Source organism: Narcine bancroftii, chromosome 2 (assembly GCF_036971445.1).
Source record: "Narcine bancroftii isolate sNarBan1 chromosome 2, sNarBan1.hap1, whole genome shotgun sequence".
In the NCBI taxonomy this organism is placed as follows: Eukaryota; Metazoa; Chordata; class Chondrichthyes; order Torpediniformes; family Narcinidae; genus Narcine; species Narcine bancroftii.
The window spans coordinates 302,307,575-302,328,808 of record NC_091470.1 but is presented as its reverse complement, the minus strand read 5'-3'; the positions used below and the strand labels follow the sequence as shown (position 1 = coordinate 302,328,808).

Here is a 21,234-nt window from a genome sequence, read left to right as displayed (position 1 = left end):
AGAAGAAAGCAATTTGCTGTGGTGGTCTGAAGTGAATTGCTAATTGTTTTTTTTCACGAACAGCCACTGAATTTAATCAAAAACTGATACAAATCACATCTCACTTTGATTAAACTAATGTTGTTCTCAAAAATAAACAAGGACATCCTGCCGTAATGTACTATGGAGAGGCAATTCATCCACATTCAATCATTTACTAGAGATAGTAAGAAATAATGTTCTGCAAATTGGCTCATCTCATTTTAATATACATCTTCAATGCTTTCAGCGAGAGCTTTCATTTCAATGTAATTGAAAAGACACTTAACTTTAAAATTAAAATCTTGTTTAATCTTAAAACCAAACTATAAAATAAAACAGTGACCTCCAAAGTGTGAAAGAAAACTTCTTCCAGCATAGTTGAAGTGAGAAAATGAAAAATATTGAACAATTACAAAATAACAAAGAAAGTACATATTCTTGAGTTTTATTTCTTACTTGGAGCACCAAAGTATCGGAGTGAAACGCCTTGGGTTGTAGCTTCTCCTACTACATTTTTGGCCATGCACTGATATGTCCCTTGATCAGATTCCTGGGTGTTCTGGATCATTAAAGTACCATCATCCAGTAAGTTCAGACGAATATCGTTCTTCATGTGTAATTCATTGCTGCAGTAAAATGGAGATGTAAATAATCAATACACTCACAGAATAAGTGAAGGAATATTTAATATCTAGTCTGCTTAGAATTCTGTTGTGTGTATAAATATAAATATATTGGACTCAAAATAGGTAGGCTTTTTTGACAGATTCCCAGTATAATCTTAGTGAAGATGGTATGGAAAGGCAAGCAAGGAAACTGTGATCAAAATGCAGTTCCATCATACCAACAAGACTTTCAACCAAACTTGCGGACCTCAGAATTTGTTCATCCATTTGTAACTGGATCTTTGACTTCCTCATTGCCAGATCCCAATCAGTGCAGAACAGCAACATTACATTGCCTGTTGACCATCAACACAGGGGCACCAAAGGCTGCAAACTTGGACTATGATTGCATAGACAAGTTCAACTCAGATGAAATCTAGAAACTGGCTGATATTGTTGGCCAAGTAATGGATAATGAAGAGTCAGAGGATAGGATGGAGATCAAGAATCTGGTTGGGTGGTGCCAAAACATTGATCACTCTCATAATGTCATTAAGACCAAGGAAGTTATTATGGCCTTTAGGAAGGGGAGGCTGAGAGTCAACGCACTTGTCTTCAGTGGCGGGATGGCAGTAGAAAGGGTAGTACCTTCAAGTTCCTGGGAGTCCACGTATCAAAGGATTTCTCCTGGTGCAAGTACATTGAGGCTATCATAAGAACATAAGAAATAGGAGCAGGAGTTGGCCATCTGGCCCATCAGCCTGCTCTGCCATTCAATGAGATCATCACTGATCTGATTATTGACTCAACTCCACCTACTTCCCTTTTCCCCATATCCTTTAATTCCTTTTTCTATGTAAAAATCTATCTAACTGAACCTTAGATATGTTTAATGAAGTCGCCTCAACGGATTCCCTGGGTAGAGGATTTCATAGATTCTCTACTCTCTGGGAAAAAAGTTTTTCCTCATTCCATCTTAAATGTACTCCCCTGAATCTTGAGGCTGTGACCCCTAGTTCTGATCTCACCTACAAATGAAAACAAATTTCACTGCCTCCATCTTATCTACCCCTTCATAATGTCATATGTTTTTATAAGATGTCCTTTCACTCTTCTGAATTCAAGGGAGTATAATCCCAGACAATTTAGTTTCTCCCCATAGGTCAACCCCCTCATCTCCGGGTTCAACCTGTTGAACTTCCTCTGGACCCCAGAGCTGCACACAGTACTCCAGGTGCGGCCACAAATACCTTGTACAATTGCACCATTACCTCCCTGCTCTTGAATTCAATTCCTCTAGCAATGAAGGCCGACATTCTATTTGCCTTCCTAATAACCTGTGGTACCTGAAACCCAACTGTTTGTGATTCATGCACAAGCACTCCCAAGTCCTTCTCCACTACAGCATGCTGCAGTGTTTCACCATTTAAATAACAATCTACTCTTCTATTTTTCCTACCAAAGTGATAAGAAAACTGCCATACCTTTGCCCACTCACCCAACTTAACTATATCCTTCTGCAGTCTCCCTACATCCTCTGTACAATTTGCTTGTCCACTCAATTTAGTATAATCTGCAAATTTGGCAACACTACACTCTGTCTCATCTTCCAAATCGTCAATGAAAATGGTGAATAGCTGCGGGTCCACCTTCGACCCCTGTGGAACCCCACTTACCACTGTCTGCCAATCAGAAAAACACCATTTATACCAACTCTCAGTTAACTAATCCTCAATCCGTCCCAACATACTTTCCCCCCACCCCCCACTCAAATGATGAAGATGGCCTCTACTTTCTAATAAGGTTGAGGAAATTTGGCAATGTTATCAAAAACTCTATTGAACTTCTATGTGGGCATAGTCTCAAGAACACAGTCAACATCATGAAGGCTCTCCATGACCCTAGTCTCTTTGCACTACTATCTTCAGTCAAATGTTACATAACTCTGAGGTTGAGCACCTTAGATTCAAAACTATTTCTTTTCCAACAGCTCTTGAAGCTCTCCATTCTACCCTAATCCTAAAGACACATCTGCACCATTCAAACATAGATTTGTTTTGCAAAAACTGCAAAGAGAAACACTGGAATAAACTGAAGATAGGAGGAAAATTATTTTAAAATTCTAAGTGATATTGAGGGTGAGAGCTGAATGTAATTTTTTGTGCATTTTATAATTTTTTCTTTTCTTTAAATCAGTTGTAACTATTGAAATACCACATGGAATTCTCCTTAGTTACATTGCAATATTGTCCTACATTGATAAACAATTTGGATAAATATTCAAATTACTACAGAATTCATGGGAATATAAAGAAACACAAGATGAGATCAGTGTAGGATTGGTACAAATGGGTGCTTGATGTTCAGCACACACTCTATAGGCTAAAGGCCTGTTTCTGACCAGTATGATTCTCTGACGACAGACAAAGAGCAGCAGAGCTAAAATGCTTGGGTGCTCCACTGTAACCACTTCATTCTGCGCTGCAATTTCACCATTTTTTTGCCATCATGAGTCAGTGTGATAAAGGGATGCATTTCCCATTCATGATGTTCTTAGATTCAGTTTTCTGATTTATTGTTAGAGTAAAAGCATGACATCTCATGCAACCCTGAGATTTTTTTTTCTGCCAGCAAGGAACTTATTGTTAGTTCACGTTATATGCATTTTTTTTTTACAAACTGGGTAACCCACCTCATGTTATATGCATGTATGCGCTATACTAGATTTTTTTTACATGCTGAAACATTGCGAACATTTACAGCAAGTGTGGGAAAGTCAAACTGGCAATAAACAAGGCGCACAATTTATAGCGAACGTGAAATGTAATAGCGGCAATGAAACAATGCGCACAATTTACAGACAAATGTGGGAATTCGGTGCATACAAAATGGGAAAATTCAAAATTTTAATCTTGGTAGTCTTGGGAATATCTCTTTGGCCTGAATTCCATGTTATTCTGAGAAACAGGGCATTCAGCCTAGGGCACTGCACCTCATCAATGTTAATTGCCTATCACCTGAGGTAGGAGATTAACATATCAAGTGTCTCTGAGAAAACATTAGGATGATTCTACCCTATGGCATCAGTTTAATCATCTTCATTACATCAAATCAGACCATAAATCTCTCTCTCTCTCTCTCTCTCTCTCTCTCTCTCTCTTTCAATCTTTTTTTATTGAGTTTTATAATGCATGCACACATTATAGTTGGTAACCGTGTGTTCTCTATACAAAGAATGTAAGTACATTTGCAAAAAATAACTTTAGTGATATATGCCTTCCCCATACAATGTTGTCAGAATGACAAAAAATGAAAAGAATTCTAACCCCTTCCCGAAAAAACCTGGGATGTTCTAATATAAAATTAAAGGTAGCATAGCTCTGCTGAATCTATAAAACATGACTAACTGAAGGAAAAACCATGTAAATAAATAAATCCATTCAATTATCAAGACAAACAGATTTAATGAGCATGAAAATAGTCAATAAAAGGACTCTAAATTTTATTAAAATTAGTGTCAGTATTCAACACGGGGAACACCTTATCTTTTCTACAAGACATGAAATGATATAACCATTGAGAATGAGAGGATGCAACAGGTTATTTCCATCTAAATAGAATAGCTCTTTGTGCCATAAGAGTTGTAAATAGTATGACTTGATGATCATATGAAGGAATAGCTTGTTAATATCATCTAAGACTCCAGACAAAGCTGTTAAAGGATTAGGTTCAAGATTAATACATATTAATGTATTATTATTAATAATATTATTAATAATATTGACAAAACACAAAAAAATCTCCCTCCAATAAAGTTCAAGAGCTTGACAAAACCAGAACATATGTATCAAGGTTGCATCCCCATCATTACATCTGTCACATCAGGGATTTAGATCAGGGAATAATTTGTCTTTGGACATGTAAATCCAATGTATGACAAGGTCCAGCACATAGTGAAGAAGTGTTAACTAATTTAAGAAACAAATCCCAATTTTTCGTCTGAGAGTGAAAACTGCAAATAATGTTCCCATGCTCTTTTAATCTTATCGAGGGAAACCTGATGCAATTTTGAAAGCATATCATATAGAAAGGTGATTAAATCTTTCTGGGAGGTTATAAATTAAAAATTACATCCAGCATGTTAGATTCACAAGCCTTGGGAAAATTTGGTAATTGAATCTGTAAAAAGTTTCTGATCTGCAACTATCCAAAAAAATGTAAATTTTGCTGATAACTGTTCAAAAGACATGAGTCAACTGTCAATAAACAAATCTTGAAAACACTGAATACCATTATCATATCAGTCGATCAAGAAGGAGGAAATGCACAATTAGATGATATAAGATTTAATAAGGAAAAACCTTTTAAATCAAAAAATTACCTGAATTTATACTAGATACACAAGGAATGTTTTACCACACCAATGTATATAATACTGTTAACTTTAACTAAATAAAAGAGTAAATGTAACTCCTAAAAAGGATAATAAAACAGAAAACTTCTCAGCTGACCTCAATTCCAAAGAGACTCAAACTGGTTGGTCCAATCAATTAAAATATTGAATCAAAAACAAGATGAAACATATATTGATTGGCCAGTAATAGTATACAAAATACAATATTGAGCATATACATCTAAACAAATAAAGAAATGTAAACAGATAACAAATGTAAGTAAACTGTGTGATACAGAGAGAGAATAAAATTAAATTAAGAGTCGTTAAATGAGACCCTGATTAAGTTTGTTGTTGAGAAGTTTGATGGTGGAGGGGTAGCAGCTGATCCTGATCCTGGTGGTGTGAATCTTTCCTGATGGCAGCAGCGAGAATAGAGAGCGGGCTGGGTGGTATGGATCTTTGATGATTGCTGCCACTCTCCGATGGTAACATTCTCTGTAGATGTTGTCAATAGAGGGGAGGGTTTTGCCTGTGATGTCCTGGGCTGTGTCCACTACCTTTTTGAAGGCTTTACGCTCAGGGGTATCGGTGTCCCCATACCAGGCCATGATGCAGCTGGTCAGCACACTTACCACAAGATCTCTGTAGAAATCTGCTAGGGTATCAGGTGTCATACCAAATCTCAGAGAAAGAAGAGGTGGTGATGTGCTTTCTTCACAATGCCATTATTGTGTTGGGTCCAGGAAAGATCCTCCGAAATAATGACTCCAAATAACTTAAATTTGCTCACCCTCTCCACCTCTGATTCCCCCATTGATCACTGGATTGTAGCCCTCTGGCTTTCCCTTCCATTTTTAAATTTTTTTTTATTTTTCACACTATGAACCATATTGACCAAAATACACATAAACATTTCTCTCTTGAATATACAGTGTCATTTTCTCCCCATTTTCCCCCCTCCCTTCCCTCCCTCCTTCCCACCGCCCTCCCCACCCACTCAACGTTCAACATGTTTGATACATTAAACCCATTAAACAATGTCATCTCCCAATGAAAATAAACAAGAAAATTGTGTCATCTACTTTTACACACTGGATCAGTTCATTTCGTCTTCTTCTCATTCTATCATTTTAGGTGGTGGAGGTCCGCGGTAGGACTTCTCTGTTATTTTCCATGTACAGTTCCCAAATTTGTTCGAATACTGTGATGTTATTTCTTAAATTATATGTTTTTTTTTTCCAATGGAATACATTTATTCTCAGGCTATCTTCAGATTTCCAGGTTGACATAATACATTTTTTTGCTACAGCTAAGGCTATCATAATAAATCTTTTTTTTATGCTCCATCCAAATCGAGTCCAAGTTCTTTACTTATATTACTTAGAAGAAAGATCTCTGGATTTTTTGGTATGTTGCTTTCCCTTCCTGAAGTCAACAATCCGTTCCTTAGTTTTGGTGACATTGAGTGCAAGTTGTTGTTGGTGCACCCAAGTTTTCAATGTCCCTCCTACATGCTGACTCATCTCCTTTCTTTACACAACCCACTACTGTGGTATCTTCGACAAATGTGTAGATGGTGTTATTTTCATATTGGACCACACAGTTGTAGGTGTAAAGTGAGAAGAGCAGAGGACTAAGAACACAGCCCTGTGGTGCTCTGGAACTGATAGAGATTATGGAGGAGATGTTCTTACCGATCCTCGCTGATTGTGGTCTGGAGGTGAGGATATCCATGATCCATTTACGCAGTGGGGGCTTAGAACTCAATGTTATTATCTGACATTTAATTCCAAATTCTAAATAGTGAATCAACTTTCATAAATGCAGATGGTTTTGATGCCAGTTGGATCAGATAACCGCATTTACTTACTCAGCAGGAATATCCCTGATTCTCTGCTACAATTTTAGGGATAACTAATGCAAATGCCAAAGAAATCAATACGTTTGAGTATGTGGCAGAGAACAAAACAAGATATTGCCTTCAATGTGTAAACATTGGTTAAATGTCTTATTTTAGAATCATGCATTTCTGAGCCACAGAATTATCACAATGTAATACAAAGGTGTTTATTGTCCCACGCGCATAAGCACTTTCTGCAGCCAAACAAAAAAAATCTACAATAATATATTAAATTACCACAGATTAGAAATAAATCACAAATAAGACTGATAGATAATAAATATTTGCAGTGAGTTACTGCAAGATAAAAATGGTGTTCCAATAGTACGGACAGTCTTTTTATGGACTGGATTACTTTATGATTACGGTGATACAGGGAGTTTTAAGAGCCTGAATGCAATTGGGGGAAAGAAATATATTCTCGGAGCTGGAGGTGCTGGACTTCATCTACCTTCTTCCCGAAGGTAGCAGTAAGAAGATGTTGTGAACAGGCTGATGGGAGTCCATTATGATGTTGGCTGCTTCACATAGATATTTTCAGTGGATGCGAGATCTATTAAGGACTTAGTTACTTTGCTACTCACTTTATTTTCTGTACTTGTGTAACTGCACAGAAACAGGCAGTTTATCTGATTGAGTCTGTGCTGACCCATTTGTACCAACCCTATACTAATTGGATTTTGTTTTATGTTCCTATGTCTGCACCCGCCCCCACTTGCCTAATAACTGAGCAATATGTGGGTGGATGTGGGTGGATATATGTTGCAGACGCATAAAGCTTGGGCCAGGCCTTATTTAGTGAAGTGTGTTTTGTTTGCCAGACTACAGGGAGGATTGGAAACATATAAACAGACAGGGAACAGAGAGATCCAGACAAAATGCAGGCAGAAGTTTAATTTAGATTTGTATCATGGTCAGCACATTTATGGCAGGATGAAGGACCTGTTCCTCTGCTGTCCTCTTCTACGTTGCCTGGAAATGGTGTACCAAGAGGAACCCCACAGTGTGACAGAGAGGAGAATGTAAACTCCTCAAAGTCAACATCAGCAGTCAGAAGTGAGCTTGTGTTACTGGAGCTAAGAGCCAGCATTTCTGTGTGCTGTCCACTCTGCTACTGTGCTTGCCATTCGTGTATCTATTTTCCTCATGTTAAGTGGCAATACTAACAACCTAATTACTTTTAATTATGCATTTGAGTTTGACAATAAAAAAATCTACAGATCCTGGAAATCTGACATTAAAACACAAAATGATAGACATACTCTATCTCATTGGTTCTCAACCCTTTTCTTTCCACTTTAAGTAATCCCTATGCCAGAAGTGCTCTGTGATTAGGAAGCGATTGCTTAAGGTGGTATGTGAGTGGGAAGGGAAGTTGAGAATCACTGCCCCAGAGCCAGTTGTTACAGAAATACTTTGCTTGAGAAAAATTGTCATTAACCCATTTCCTTTGCAGTTATGAAATCGTGCACATAATGAGTCAATTGGGTACAATTAAAACAGTGGTTTTCAAGCTTTTTCTTTCCAACCACATACCACCTCAAGCAATCCCTTCCTAATCACAGAGCACCTATGGCACTTAAAGTGGTATGTGAGTGGAAAGAAAAAAGGTTGAGAACTACTGCTCTATCTGAATAAATGTTTGGAAATATGGTCCTTGTGAGTGAAGATGCACTTGTCAAACTTCCTCTCAGCTGAATTCCGCAATGAGGACACGGCACTGTGGATTCCGCAATGAGGACACGGCACTGTGGATTCCGCAATGAGGACACGGCACTGTGGATTCCGCAATGAGGACACGGCACTGTGGATTCCGCAATGAGGACACGGCACTGTGAATTCCGCAATGAGGACACGGCACTGTGGATTCCGCAATGAGGACACGGCACTGTGGATTCCTCACAAACATCTGCGGATTTTCCAGACTGGAAAACTTGCCTCCAGTTTGTGCCAAATTAGATGGTTTAAGTACAGCAGGCTCATTCATTTTAGTGGGAGAAAACAACAGTTGGGAGAAGGTTAAATATAATGTGAATTTCACATGCGTGTTTTATTTGAGTAATTTAAAAGTATCCAAATGTTTCTTGTTTTGTTCCAGTGAGTTGATTTTTATTTTAATTTACTTTTAAAGATTCAAATGTAAGTTAAATATAGATTTAAATACAAGTTCCCATGTGCGAGTCGTCGATTGAAGTTCCGAGGAGGCTGAGTTAGGTGGCGATAGTTTCTGTCGACTGCTTCATGTTAAAGGATAGGTCACCGTAAATAGATCTTTAATTAGAACTTTATAGAGAGAATTATTATGGAAAGTTACTTGTTAAGATAAATCAGTATTCTACAGTTGTTTATTATTAAAGATTGAGAAAAACAAATTAAAATTCAGAAAGAGAAATACTATTTTACAGCTGCAATACATGGAAAGTCAGAGATATTTATAAAGATACTTGAAGTATTGTGTGTAATTCTAGTCAGCCTATTACAGGAAGGATGTGGAGGCTTTTGGAAAGGAAACAGAAAAGATTTACCAGGATTAGCAGGCAAGAGCTATTAGGAGAGCTTACACAAACTTGGGTTGTTTTCTCTAGAATATCCAAGGATGTGGGGAGACCTGATGGTTTATAAAATTAGGAGGGGCACTGATAAGTTAGGCAGCCAAAATCAGGTTTCCTGGGTAAAAAAATGTCAAACATCAGCAAGCATACATTTAAGGTCAAGGATGGGCGGGGTGGGGGGGGGTGGGGGGAGGGTGGGGAGAGTTTAAATGAGACATGTGGGGAAAATTTGTGTTTTTTTTAAATACAGAGAGTGGTAGGTGTCTGGAACAGATTGTCGGGGATAATGGCGGACATTTTTATACTGACACATGAATTTTCAGGAATTGGAGGGATATGGATCATATGCAAACAGAAAATATTTAGTTTAATTTGGCATCATGATCAGCACAGACATTGTGAGGTGAAGGATGGTTCCTGAACTGTACTGATCTATGTGCTATTAGCTTTGAATATTTTATTTTTTTTAAGTTAATTTTAAACCTAATCACTTAACTGCCTTATTTGGTATTGTTAGAGAGACTGACCTAACTTTAACAGCATCTGATCTGCATGTATTAGCTTTTATTTCTCTTATGGCCAGGTGGGCGGTGTTGCTCAGGTGGAGGGATGTTAACCCGTCTATTCATGCTCCAGTAGTTACATGACATCATGTCAAGTTTAAATTTAGAGAAGATTAGATGCTCAATTCTGATTTTAATTCAAAATTTCAAACACTATGGAGATCCTTTTGAATGACTTTCATAATTTTTGATTTGATATGAAGGTTGACTAATGAGGTTATTTATTATTTTGAAAAGAGTTCTGCCTTTTTATGGCCAAACAGCTTCTTTCTTGGTAGTGGGTTTAGATCATCTTTTTATAATAAAAAAAATATCAATACAATGTAATTTGTTTGATTGAAAATGTAGGGTATCTTAGATGGAATGATAGAAGTTAAGTGTAATGTATCTTTTTGACTTTGAACATCCTTATGTACTCCATTTTTTGATGTGAAATTTCAGTTAATAAAAATATTGGAAAATAATATTTAAAAATGTCACTGATGAAAGAAAACATTTTAAACTGGTTCAAAAGGATACTAATAATAAATAAAACATTAAAAGTATTTAAGAAATTAAATAATAAAGATATTTAAAACACTTTTTCATGCGAGAAGTTAACTAAAAGCATTAAGATAAAAACAAAAACACAACTGCTGTAACCTTGTCATCCAAATTCGCCAACCACATATAACTGAATGGGACCAAGCAACATATGCCAGCCATCCCAACACAGAACTCGAGGGCCCAATGTCCTTTACATCTAATCTCCAAGTTCATGACTTGTGAACTTCAGCTCTGGACTGAGAGAAACTGGCCCTTTAGACCCTTCTTGTCCATGCTGACCACAATGTCCATTCAAGCTACACCCATTTGCTACATAAAGTCCAATCCTTCTTCACTTTTTTCATCCAAGTACCTGTCTAAATACCTCCATCACCTGAAATGAAAAAAAAAGGCAGTGCTGCCGCTGGTGTAGACTCACAAGAGCAGAGAGCAAAGACACAAGGCTGCTCTGAAGGGTTCAACCCCCCCGTCCGAATGCCGGCAGGTGTAAAATGGCATGTTAGAGGAACCAACAGTATTTGAAAATTGGAGCTTCAGTTGCTGGTGGATCAAATAGGGGCCTGTGCAGCTACAGAGGTTGTGGGAACATTGGAGGCAAATCCATGAACACTCAAAAATTCCTTTCACACTGCCAAATAACATAGCAATTTAGTGGGCATTCAGCAGGTCATGGCAGTGTGAACGCTCCCAACTGGGTTGGGGGGGGGGTTTAAAAATCAACCTGGCTTTGATGCTTGATAAGGGGTTGTATCAGAGCCCAGCCGAGATGACTCGGCTGCAGTGTGAACTGCTAATCCACTCAACCAGGTATTATTAGTAACGTTAGTGCCTGCGTGCATGCAAAAGTTTGGTAGTTATAATATCAGTGCAGTTATATTTCACAGGGCAGCCAGTGGAATTGTCACAGAGCAGTTAGTGAGATGATTAGTATGAGGCTGGTGGAGATGTCACTGGACAGGCAGCAGGGCTGTCAGCATACGGCTGGTGGGGCTGTCACAGGGTGGTCGATGAAACTGTCAGCACATACCTGTGCTTTAAATCATCATAAGATTACTTAGAATACCTAATACAATATAAATGCAATGTAAATAGTTGTTATACTCCATTGTTTAGTCTGTGGGTTTGTACTCAGTTTGAACTGTCTGAAGCCCACTGCAGTAAATTTTCCCATGGCTTTTTATACATTGCATATGTATGTCTTATTAAATTGTACTCATTTCTCCTCATGATCTTTTATACATCGAGCCGGTATGTGCTTTAACCCTGCTACTATTTCATTGCCCTGTGAGTACAAAATACATCACTCAGGACGTAACCATTGGAGGTTGTAATGGAGGATTAAAACCATGTACTCAGATGCTTTTTGCTTATGTGGAACTGACGACACTGGGTCCACACGCAGGTCACCTTACTTTCAGAACTAGCAGATGTAATTAAACTCAGCCATGGGGACTTATCTGAAGATACACTTTGAAATGGAATTCCACCGTGAGGCCCAGGGAAAGCAGTTGTCAAATACGACACTCTGAAATTGACGTATTGGTCACAACCTGTCTTGCTCAAGAAGTTTTAATGAGTCCTTGTATCTACGAGATAGACCAGGATATCATAGCATCCTGCTCCATAATAATTAATCTTCTAAATTGTAGAATAGTATGCTCAGCTTTGATTTTGACTGACAAATGTTAGAGGGAGTGGGTGCATGATTAATTGTTTTTGGGGTATAAAAGTCTGTGGTCCTGCTGCTGAAGTTTAGACTCTCCGAGGGGTGGGAACACCCCTTGTCAAGAAGGAAGAACAGCCAGAGTCCGAGCAACGTCCCGGTCGGGGGAGGTGGAGAAGCTGCTACCAGCGCCCTGACAACCTACTACAAGTGTGCAGTTGTTGCCTCGCTTCGGCAGTTGGGACCAGTCCAAGCGTTGATAAGTATAGTTGGGAAGGGCTTGCATATTGTAGTGTGAAATCAGCTTTTGAATTAGTAATAAACATTTGTATAAACTGAACTGCTCTCGGTGTGTGTGTCTATTTTCTTTCGGTAGCTAAAACACTGTGACCAATCTAAAATGAACAAAATGAGAGGTATAAGTTTACCCAAGACAGAGGTTGACACCCTCCCCCTTTAAATCCATGCTATTCACATGAACCAAGAAATTCAAGGTCCAGTTTCAACAGCTCACCCAATACTGAAACATGGGTAGCTTACTTGTATATTTAGTAGGTTACCAGTGTAAATGGGGTACATAAAGGACCTTTTTGTTTCTCCTATTTTACTGTAAGAGGTGCAGGCAACTCTAATGCAACTCTTTGTAAACTTACACAAGATATCACAAGGTAAAGGAACAGAAATAGGCCATTTGGCTTATCGAGTCTGCTCCACCACTCCACTTTGAGCTAAGCCATTTTTCCATCTAGTTCCAATTTCCAGCCTTTTTTCCATATCCCTTGATAACCTGACTAATTAGATACCTATTGATCTCCTCCTTAAATTTCTCCATTGATTGGGCCTCCACAGCTGTATGTGGCAACACATTCAAGAAATCCACAACCCTCTGGCTAAATAAATTTCTCCTCATCAGTTTTAAGTGGGTACCCTCTAATTCTAAGTCTGTGCCCTCTTGTCCTGGACTCCCCCACCAAGGGAAACAACTTATTCACATCAACTCTGTCCAATCCCTTCAGCATTTGAAATGCTTCTGAGATCCCCTCTCATTCTTCTATTCTCCAATGAATACAGTCCAAGAGTCGATAAACACTCCTCATATGTTAGCCCTTGCACTCCAGGAATCATCCTCATAAATCTTCTTTGAACACTCTCCAACATCAGTACATCCCTTTGAAGGGGCCCAAAACTACACACAGTTCTCCAAATGGGGTCTCACCAGTGCCCCATAGAGCCTCATCAACACCTTTTTACTCTTATGCACTATTCTCTTGAAATGGATGCCAACATAGCATTTGCTTTCCTTACTGCCGATCCAACCTGGTGGTTAACCTTTAAGGTATCCTGCATGAGGACCCCCAAGTCCCTCTGCACTTCTGAATTTTGTATTTTCTCCCCCTCTAAATAATAATCTTCCTGTTTATTTTTTCTTCCAAAATGTACAACTGTACATTTTTCAACATTGCCATTTCTTTGCCCACTCTCTTAACTGTCCAAGTCTTCCTGCAACCTTTCAGTTTTTTTCAACACTTCCTGCTCCTCCACCTTAGTCACAAATCTATTTAATCCATCATCCATATCATCAATACACATTGTAAAAAAAAGTGGCCCCAACACTGACCCCTGCAGGACACCACTAGTAACCAGCAACCAACCTGAACAGAATCCCTTTATTCCTACCCTTTGCTTTCTGCCTATCAGCCAATGCTCCTCCCAATCTATTATCCTTCCTGTAATTCCATGGGCTCTCATCTTATTAAGCAGCACCTTATCAAAGACTTGTTGAAAATCCAAATACACAACATCCACAGCCTCTCCCTTGTCCATCTTACTTGAGATATCCTCAAAACTTCCAATATGTTGGTCAGGCAGGATTTTTCCTTCATGAAACCATGCTGGCTTGGACCTATCATGACACCTTGATGAAGGCCTCAAGCCTGAAACATTGGTTATATATCTTTATCTTTGCTAATAAAGTACACTGTTTATCCTGTTGAGTTTCTTCAGCACTGTGTTCTTACTTCAATCACGGTGTTTGCAGACTTTTGTGTTTTACTCCTTTCCTCTCTATCAAAGTTTTTAAAATGAAATCATTAGATCATTTCTTGTCACGGGTAAAAATTGTGCAAAATGATCCTTGTATAAACTCTTCCACTGAGAGTTAAATCAGATTTTCTATTTAAATCTGGAAAGTATTTTGAATTGGTCAAACAGTTGGGAGCAGATGTGGGTATTCACTTCAGTGATAAAGCCAAAATTACTGGTGAAGAAAGCTGATCAGATGGAATGAGTTACAAATTATTTGTCATTTTTTATCATGTCTGCGGACAGAATGTTGACAGTCATATGCACTCAACAATTTGTGAAAATTGCACTTATTTTAAAATCTCTGTGATACACAAATAAGACATATTTGTTGAATCAAATGATTCAACAAATAATGTATAAGAGATTACTACAAATTAACATATGATTAGGTCACTCATCCCTCATGACTGATCAGATTGTAATCTTATCTTCACATTCCTATCTACTGGTGGTAACTTTTCACTTTCTTATGAAAGACTCCTTCCTTAAGATGAGCCTTTCTGCTATTTTATCTCATAGAAGTATGTGTAGTGCGTCGAATGACTCAGACTTGTTGACTCAAAACAAAGCTTTTATTAACAAAAGACTGGAGTGTAGTACATTGAGGTTGACCAATCCAGATTGACCTGGTTCTGGTTAGGTGCAACCCTTTATGACCTGCCAGTAGACGTGGCTCTCAGCCAATCACTATTCCTCTATGTAAATAATACAAATATATACATTGGTGATAGTATCCCATACTATTACAGTATGGATCTGACTCACAATACCACGTGCAAAGAAGGTCATAAAAGGCATCCCAGATGTAAGGGCCAAGAGTCATTCATTCATTAGCACTGTGAAATGCAGGTTACCTGGCTAATGCCACATTGTAGTTTGGTATCCATGGTAGCCTGGCAGAAACCAAACAAAAACAGAAGCAGCTTCAGGCCATTCAACCCTTTGAGCAAGCTCCAGCAATCAATACTATGATGACAGATTATACATCTTCACCACCCTATTCCTGCATCTCGCCATCCCCTTGTTCTCTTTAGCCAATGGGCCACATCCAACTCCTTTTTGAATATTTTTAATGAACTGGGCTCAACAACTTTCTGTGGAAAGGAGTTCCACAAGTTCACAACTCTCTAAGAAAATGTTTCTACTAATTTCAGTCCTAAATGCTCAACCTTTTATCTTTGGACTGTGACCCCTTGTTAGCCCGTTTCACACTGCCAATTCTGTAGTGGGTTAATCGGCTACTTCAGTGGGTCAGTTCCTGGTAATTGTGCAGTGTGAAGCATCTCAACCTGGCAGGGCGAGTTAAATTCCTGTTAAATTCAACAGCGCTTTGACACTTGGTGGGAGCAAGTGTCAGAGTCCAGCTGAGTTAACTCACTAATTGCCTGCCATAAGACTTCCCTGCTTTTATATTCAAAACTGCTCACAATAAAGAATAACATGGGGTGGGAGTCACGTGATGGAGTAGTGGCCGGTCGGGGAACTCCAGCCCTCTCCGGAAAAGTTTAAAAAAAACACACAAAACACAAAGGCACAAACATAAAAATTAAAATAAAGTGAAAGTAAAGGTGGGAAGCAAATGGCAGCGAAGAAAGAAAAGTCGGAAGCAACGGGAAGAAGAGAAGAAGAAAGAACATTGGAAGAAGAAGGTGAAGGCCTTACCTGTCTGAGGAGGCCCGCCGCGGAGAGAGAAGCCCGCTCCCTAAGGTCAGTTGAAGTCCCGAGCTCGGGACTACAAAAATGGCTCGTGGAGCCAAGTAAAAGTGTGCAACCGCGCATGCGCGAGGAGTCGCGCATGCGTGATGCGCATTTCAAAAAAAACACTGACGGGAGGGGGGACCAGCTGAGGAGTCGATCTCCACAGCTGAGAATGACAGCTACAGCACAACAACAGGAAGAGAACATAGAAAACAATGAGAACAAGAAAGAAGAGAGTAAAAAGAAAATAAGGAAACAACAGATGACCAACCCAGAGGAAGAAGAAGAAGAACATAGAGAAATGGAAGAAGAAGGGAAAGGCAAGACAATGGATATTTTTTTTTAAAGAATATATGGAATCAGTAAAAGAATGGCAATCACAAGAATTTAGTGAAATAAAAAGAAGAATTAAAAGTACAGAAGAAAAAATGAATAGATTAGAGATGGTCATGTCAGATATAGGAAAAAGAGTGGACAAGGTGGAAGAACGAGAAATGGAAGTAGAGGACTTAAAAAATAAATTAGAAAAATCTAATAAAAAAGTTAAAGAGACACAAGAGCTGTTAGCTCAGAAGATAGATATAATGGAAAATTATAATAGAAGAAATAATATAAAGATAGTGGGCCTTAAGGAAGATGAAGAAGGCAAGAATATGAGAGAATTTATAAAAGATTGGATCCCCAGGGTCCTAGGAAGACCAGAATTACAGGAAGAAATGGAAATAGAAAGGGCACATAGAACATTAGCCCCAAAACCACAGCTACAACAAAAACCAAGATCCATTTTAGTAAAATTCCTAAGATATACACCAAGAGAAAATATATTGGAGAAAGCAATGAAGAAAATAAAAGAAGACAAAAAGCCACTGGAATACAAAGGTCAAAAATTTTTTTTTCTATCCAGACATAAGTTTTGAACTCCTGAAGAAGAGAAAGGAGTTTAATACAGCAAAAGCGATCCTATGGAAAAAAGGATATAAATTTATTCTAAAGTACCCAGCGGTACTTAAAATAGTTATTCCAGGGCAGCAAAACAGACTATTCTCGGATCCGGAGGAAGCACGAAAATTTGCAGAACAACTACAAAACAGACAGAGAGATGAAGACATGTAACGAGAGTAAAAATGACCACGAACTATATGTATGTGTGTATGTATATATGTGTGTACATGAGTGTATCCATATTTAAAGGAAAATATATAGAGTATAGATAAGAATTAATAAGGGAAAGAAAGGGAAGAGAGGAAGTAAGGAGGGAATTAAGAGAGTGACCTTTTTTATATATGAAAATTAAAATATTTTCTGGGGGGGCTGGATGGGGAGGAGTTACGGTCACTGCGAAATCAGTTGACGCTTGCGAGTGAATTCGCAAATCCAAATGGAGAGGGGAGATGTGATTGCCCGACAAGGGATAAAGGGCAACTCAGGAAGGGGAAGGGATAGTGGGTTAAAGAAATTTTAGATAGGAGAATAAGGAAAATGTTTGATGTTTTAGAAATGTTGTCTTATAAAGTGTTCAAAACAAGAAAGCAGAAATGGATAAGAAGGAAAGGTGATGATGAGGAAACAGAAAGGAAAGATAAACAAAGTATGAAATGGCTACGTTGAACTATATGACTTTAAATATTAACGGAATACATAACCAAATCAAAAGGAAGAAACTGTTAAATTTACTGAAAAAAGAAAAAAATTGATATAGCATTCGTGCAAGAAACACATTTAACTGAAATGGAGCACAAGAAATTAAAGAGAGATTGGGTAGGACATGTAACAGCAGCATCATATAATTCAAAAGCTAGAGGAGTAGCTATATTAATCAGTAAAAATGTACCAATTAAAATAGAAGAGGAAATAATAGATCCAGCAGGGAGATATGTAATGATAAAATGTCAGATATATTCGGAGTTTTGGAATTTACTCAATGTATATTCACCTAATGAAGAAGATCAAAAATTTATGCAAGATTTTTTTTGAAGATAGCAGACACGCAAGGGAACATACTAATAGGAGGGGATTTCAACCTTAATTTGGATTCAAACATGGATAAAACTGGGAAAAAAATTAACAGAAAGAACAAAGTAACCAAATTTATAATTAAATCGATGCAAGTAATGCATAAATGGAGGAAACAACACCCAAAGGAAAAGGAATATTCATATTATTCGGGTGGACATAAAACATACTCAAGAATAGACCTATTCCTGTTATCAGCTCGTATGCAAGACAGAGTAAGAAAAACAGAATATAAAGCTAAAATATTATCGGACCATTCACCCCTGATATTGACAATAGAGTTAGAGGACATCCCTCAAGAATGTATAGATGGAGATTAAACTCCATGCTACTTAAAAGGCAGGATTTTAGAGAATTCATTGAAAGACAAATTAAAATGTACTTTGAAATAAATATGGCATCAGTGAAAGATAAGATTATACTATGGGATGCAATGAAAGCGTTCATCAGAGGGCAAATAATAAGTTATGTAACCAAGATGAAGAAGGACTACAATCAGGAAACAGAGCAGTTGGAAAGGGAAATAGTAAATATAGAAAAAGAATTAGCAATGAAGGAAGACACAACTAAAAGAAGAGAATTTTGGCAGATAAAAAAATAAAATATGAAACACTACAAACATATAAAGTGGAGAAGAACATAATGAAGACAAAACAGAAATATTATGAACTAAGAGAAAAAACGCACAAAATTCTAGCATGGCATCTTAAGACAGAACAAACTAAGAGAATGGTATTGGCATCAAGGAAAAAAGACAAACAAATCACATATAATCCAACGGAGATTAATGAAAACTTCAGAGAATTCTTCGAACAATTATACCAAACTGAAAACGAAGGGAAAGAAGACAAAATAGACGAATTTTTAACTAAAATTGAACTACCAAAATTACAAATAAAGGAACAAAATAAATTAACAGAACCATTTGAAATAGTAGAAATACAAGAGATAATAAAAAAAACTACCAAATAATAAAACACCAGGAGAGGATGGATTCCCAATAGAATTCTATGAAACATTTAAAGATTTATTAATTCCTCCCCTCCTGGAAGTAATCAACCAGATTGATAAAACACAAAGCTTACCAGATTCATGCAAAACAGCAATAATTACAGTTATACAAAAGACAGGGAAAGATCAACTTGCACCAGCGTCATATAGACCAATATCTTTACTTAACACAGATTATAAGATAATAGCTAAACTATTAGCAAACAGATTAGCCGACTATGTACCAAAAATAGTAAATCTAGACCAAACTGGATTTATTAAAAAAAGACGAACAACAGACAATATTTGTAAATTTATTAACTTAATTCATGCAGTAGAAGGAAATAAAGCTCCAACATTAGCAGTTGCTTTAGTTGCAGAGAAGGCCTTTGACAGAGTAGAATGGAATTATTTATTCAAAGTATTACAAAAATTCAGTTTACCAGAGAAATATATTAATCGGATTAAAGCATTATATAAGGGGCCATTGGCGAAAGTGACAGTAAATGGATATATATCAAAGCAATTTAACTTAAGCAGATCAACAAGACAGGGATGCCCACTATCACCCTTATTGTTCATGTTAGCTATAGAACCACTAACAGAATTGATAAGAACAGAAAATAAAATAAAAGGGATAAAAATAAAAGACAAGGAATATAAAATCAGTTTATTTGCAGATGACGTTATAGTATACTTAACAGAACCAGAAATATCAATAAAAGAATTACATAAGAAATTGAAGGAATATGGAGAAGTGTCGGGATACAAGATTAACGCAAATAAAAGTGAAGCAATGCCAATGAATAATGCGGATTTCTCAAAATTTAAGAAAGAATCACCATTCAGATGGCAAATGCAAGCAATACGATACCTAGGTATACAAATAAATAAAAACCTCGGCCATCTATATAAACTAAATTATTATCCACTAATGAAAAAATTACAGGATGACTTAGAGCATTGGAAAGACTTACCACTAACACTAATAGGAGGGATAAACTGTATTAAAATGAACATTTTCCCAAGGATACAATACCTATTTCAGGCATTGCCAATACACTTGACGGAGAAATTCTTCAAGGAGTTAAAGAAAATCATAAGGAAATTTTTATGGAAAGGGGGGAAACTGAGGATAGCACTAGATAAATTAACAGAATGGTATAAACAAGGAGGCTTACAACTGCCAAACTTTAAAAATTATTATAGAGCCGCACAATTAAGATACATATCAGATTTTTATCAAACAAGGGAAAAGCCAGATTGGACTAGATTAGAACTAGATAAAATAGGGGAGAAGATACCTGAACATACATTATATAAATGGGATGAAAAATTGGTACAACGTAGGAATTCTCCAGTATTACATCATCTGCTCAATATTTGGAAGAAGGTTCATGTAGAAAGGAATAAAACAAATTACCAATTACCAAAAATAATACTGATGCAAAATCAGCTAATCCCTTTTACAATAGATAACTAGAGAATAGGAGAAAAAAGGGATCAAAAGAATAGAAAATTGCTTTTCAGGAAATAAATTATTATCCTTTGAACAAATGAAGGATAAATATAATATAACTCATGATACAGTGTTGGCATACTACCAACTGAAATCCTACTTGAAGGACAAATTGGGAAGCAGTCTGAGGTTACCAGAGGGAAGTAATTTTGATAATCAAAAAATTTATAACAAATATGTATATTAAACTGCAAGAAAAGGAGAATGAGGAATGAGGAAAAAAATGGTAAAACTAAACAAAAATGGGAACGAGATTTAAACATAAAGATAAAGAAGGAAACATGGGAGAAGTTATGCACTGGAACTATGAAAAATACAATAAACACGAGGTTACGTATGATACAATATAACTGGATACACAGGCTATACATTACACCTCAAAAGTTAAATAAATGGGACCCAACAGTATCTGACAGATGTTTTCACTGTAAAAAGGAAATGGGAGCAACAATTCATGCAATCTGGACATGTGAGAAAGTGAAAAAATTCTGGGAAGATCTAAACCAGATATTAAATAAAATCACAGAAAGCAATATACCAAAAAACCCAGAGATCTTCCTCCTAAGTAACATAAAAAACAAAGAATTTGGACTTGATTTGGATGGTGCACAAAAAAGATTTGTTAGGATAGCCCTAGCTGTAGCAAAAAAATGTATTATGTCAGCCTGGAAATTAGAAGATAA

The 21,234-nt window shown here is 37.2% G+C and overlaps 1 protein-coding gene across 2 annotated transcripts in view; it reads right to left on the bottom strand.

Annotated features, from left to right (window-relative positions):
- Positions 1–21,234, bottom strand: part of LOC138755486 (peroxidasin homolog) — a 545,492-nt gene that overhangs the window by 172,476 nt on the left and 351,782 nt on the right. For both annotated transcript variants that reach the window (XM_069921525.1, XM_069921526.1), the window contains one exon: positions 478–647. In XM_069921525.1, the coding sequence (XP_069777626.1) occupies positions 478–647 (170 nt within the window). The remainder of the gene's footprint in view (positions 1–477; positions 648–21,234) is intronic.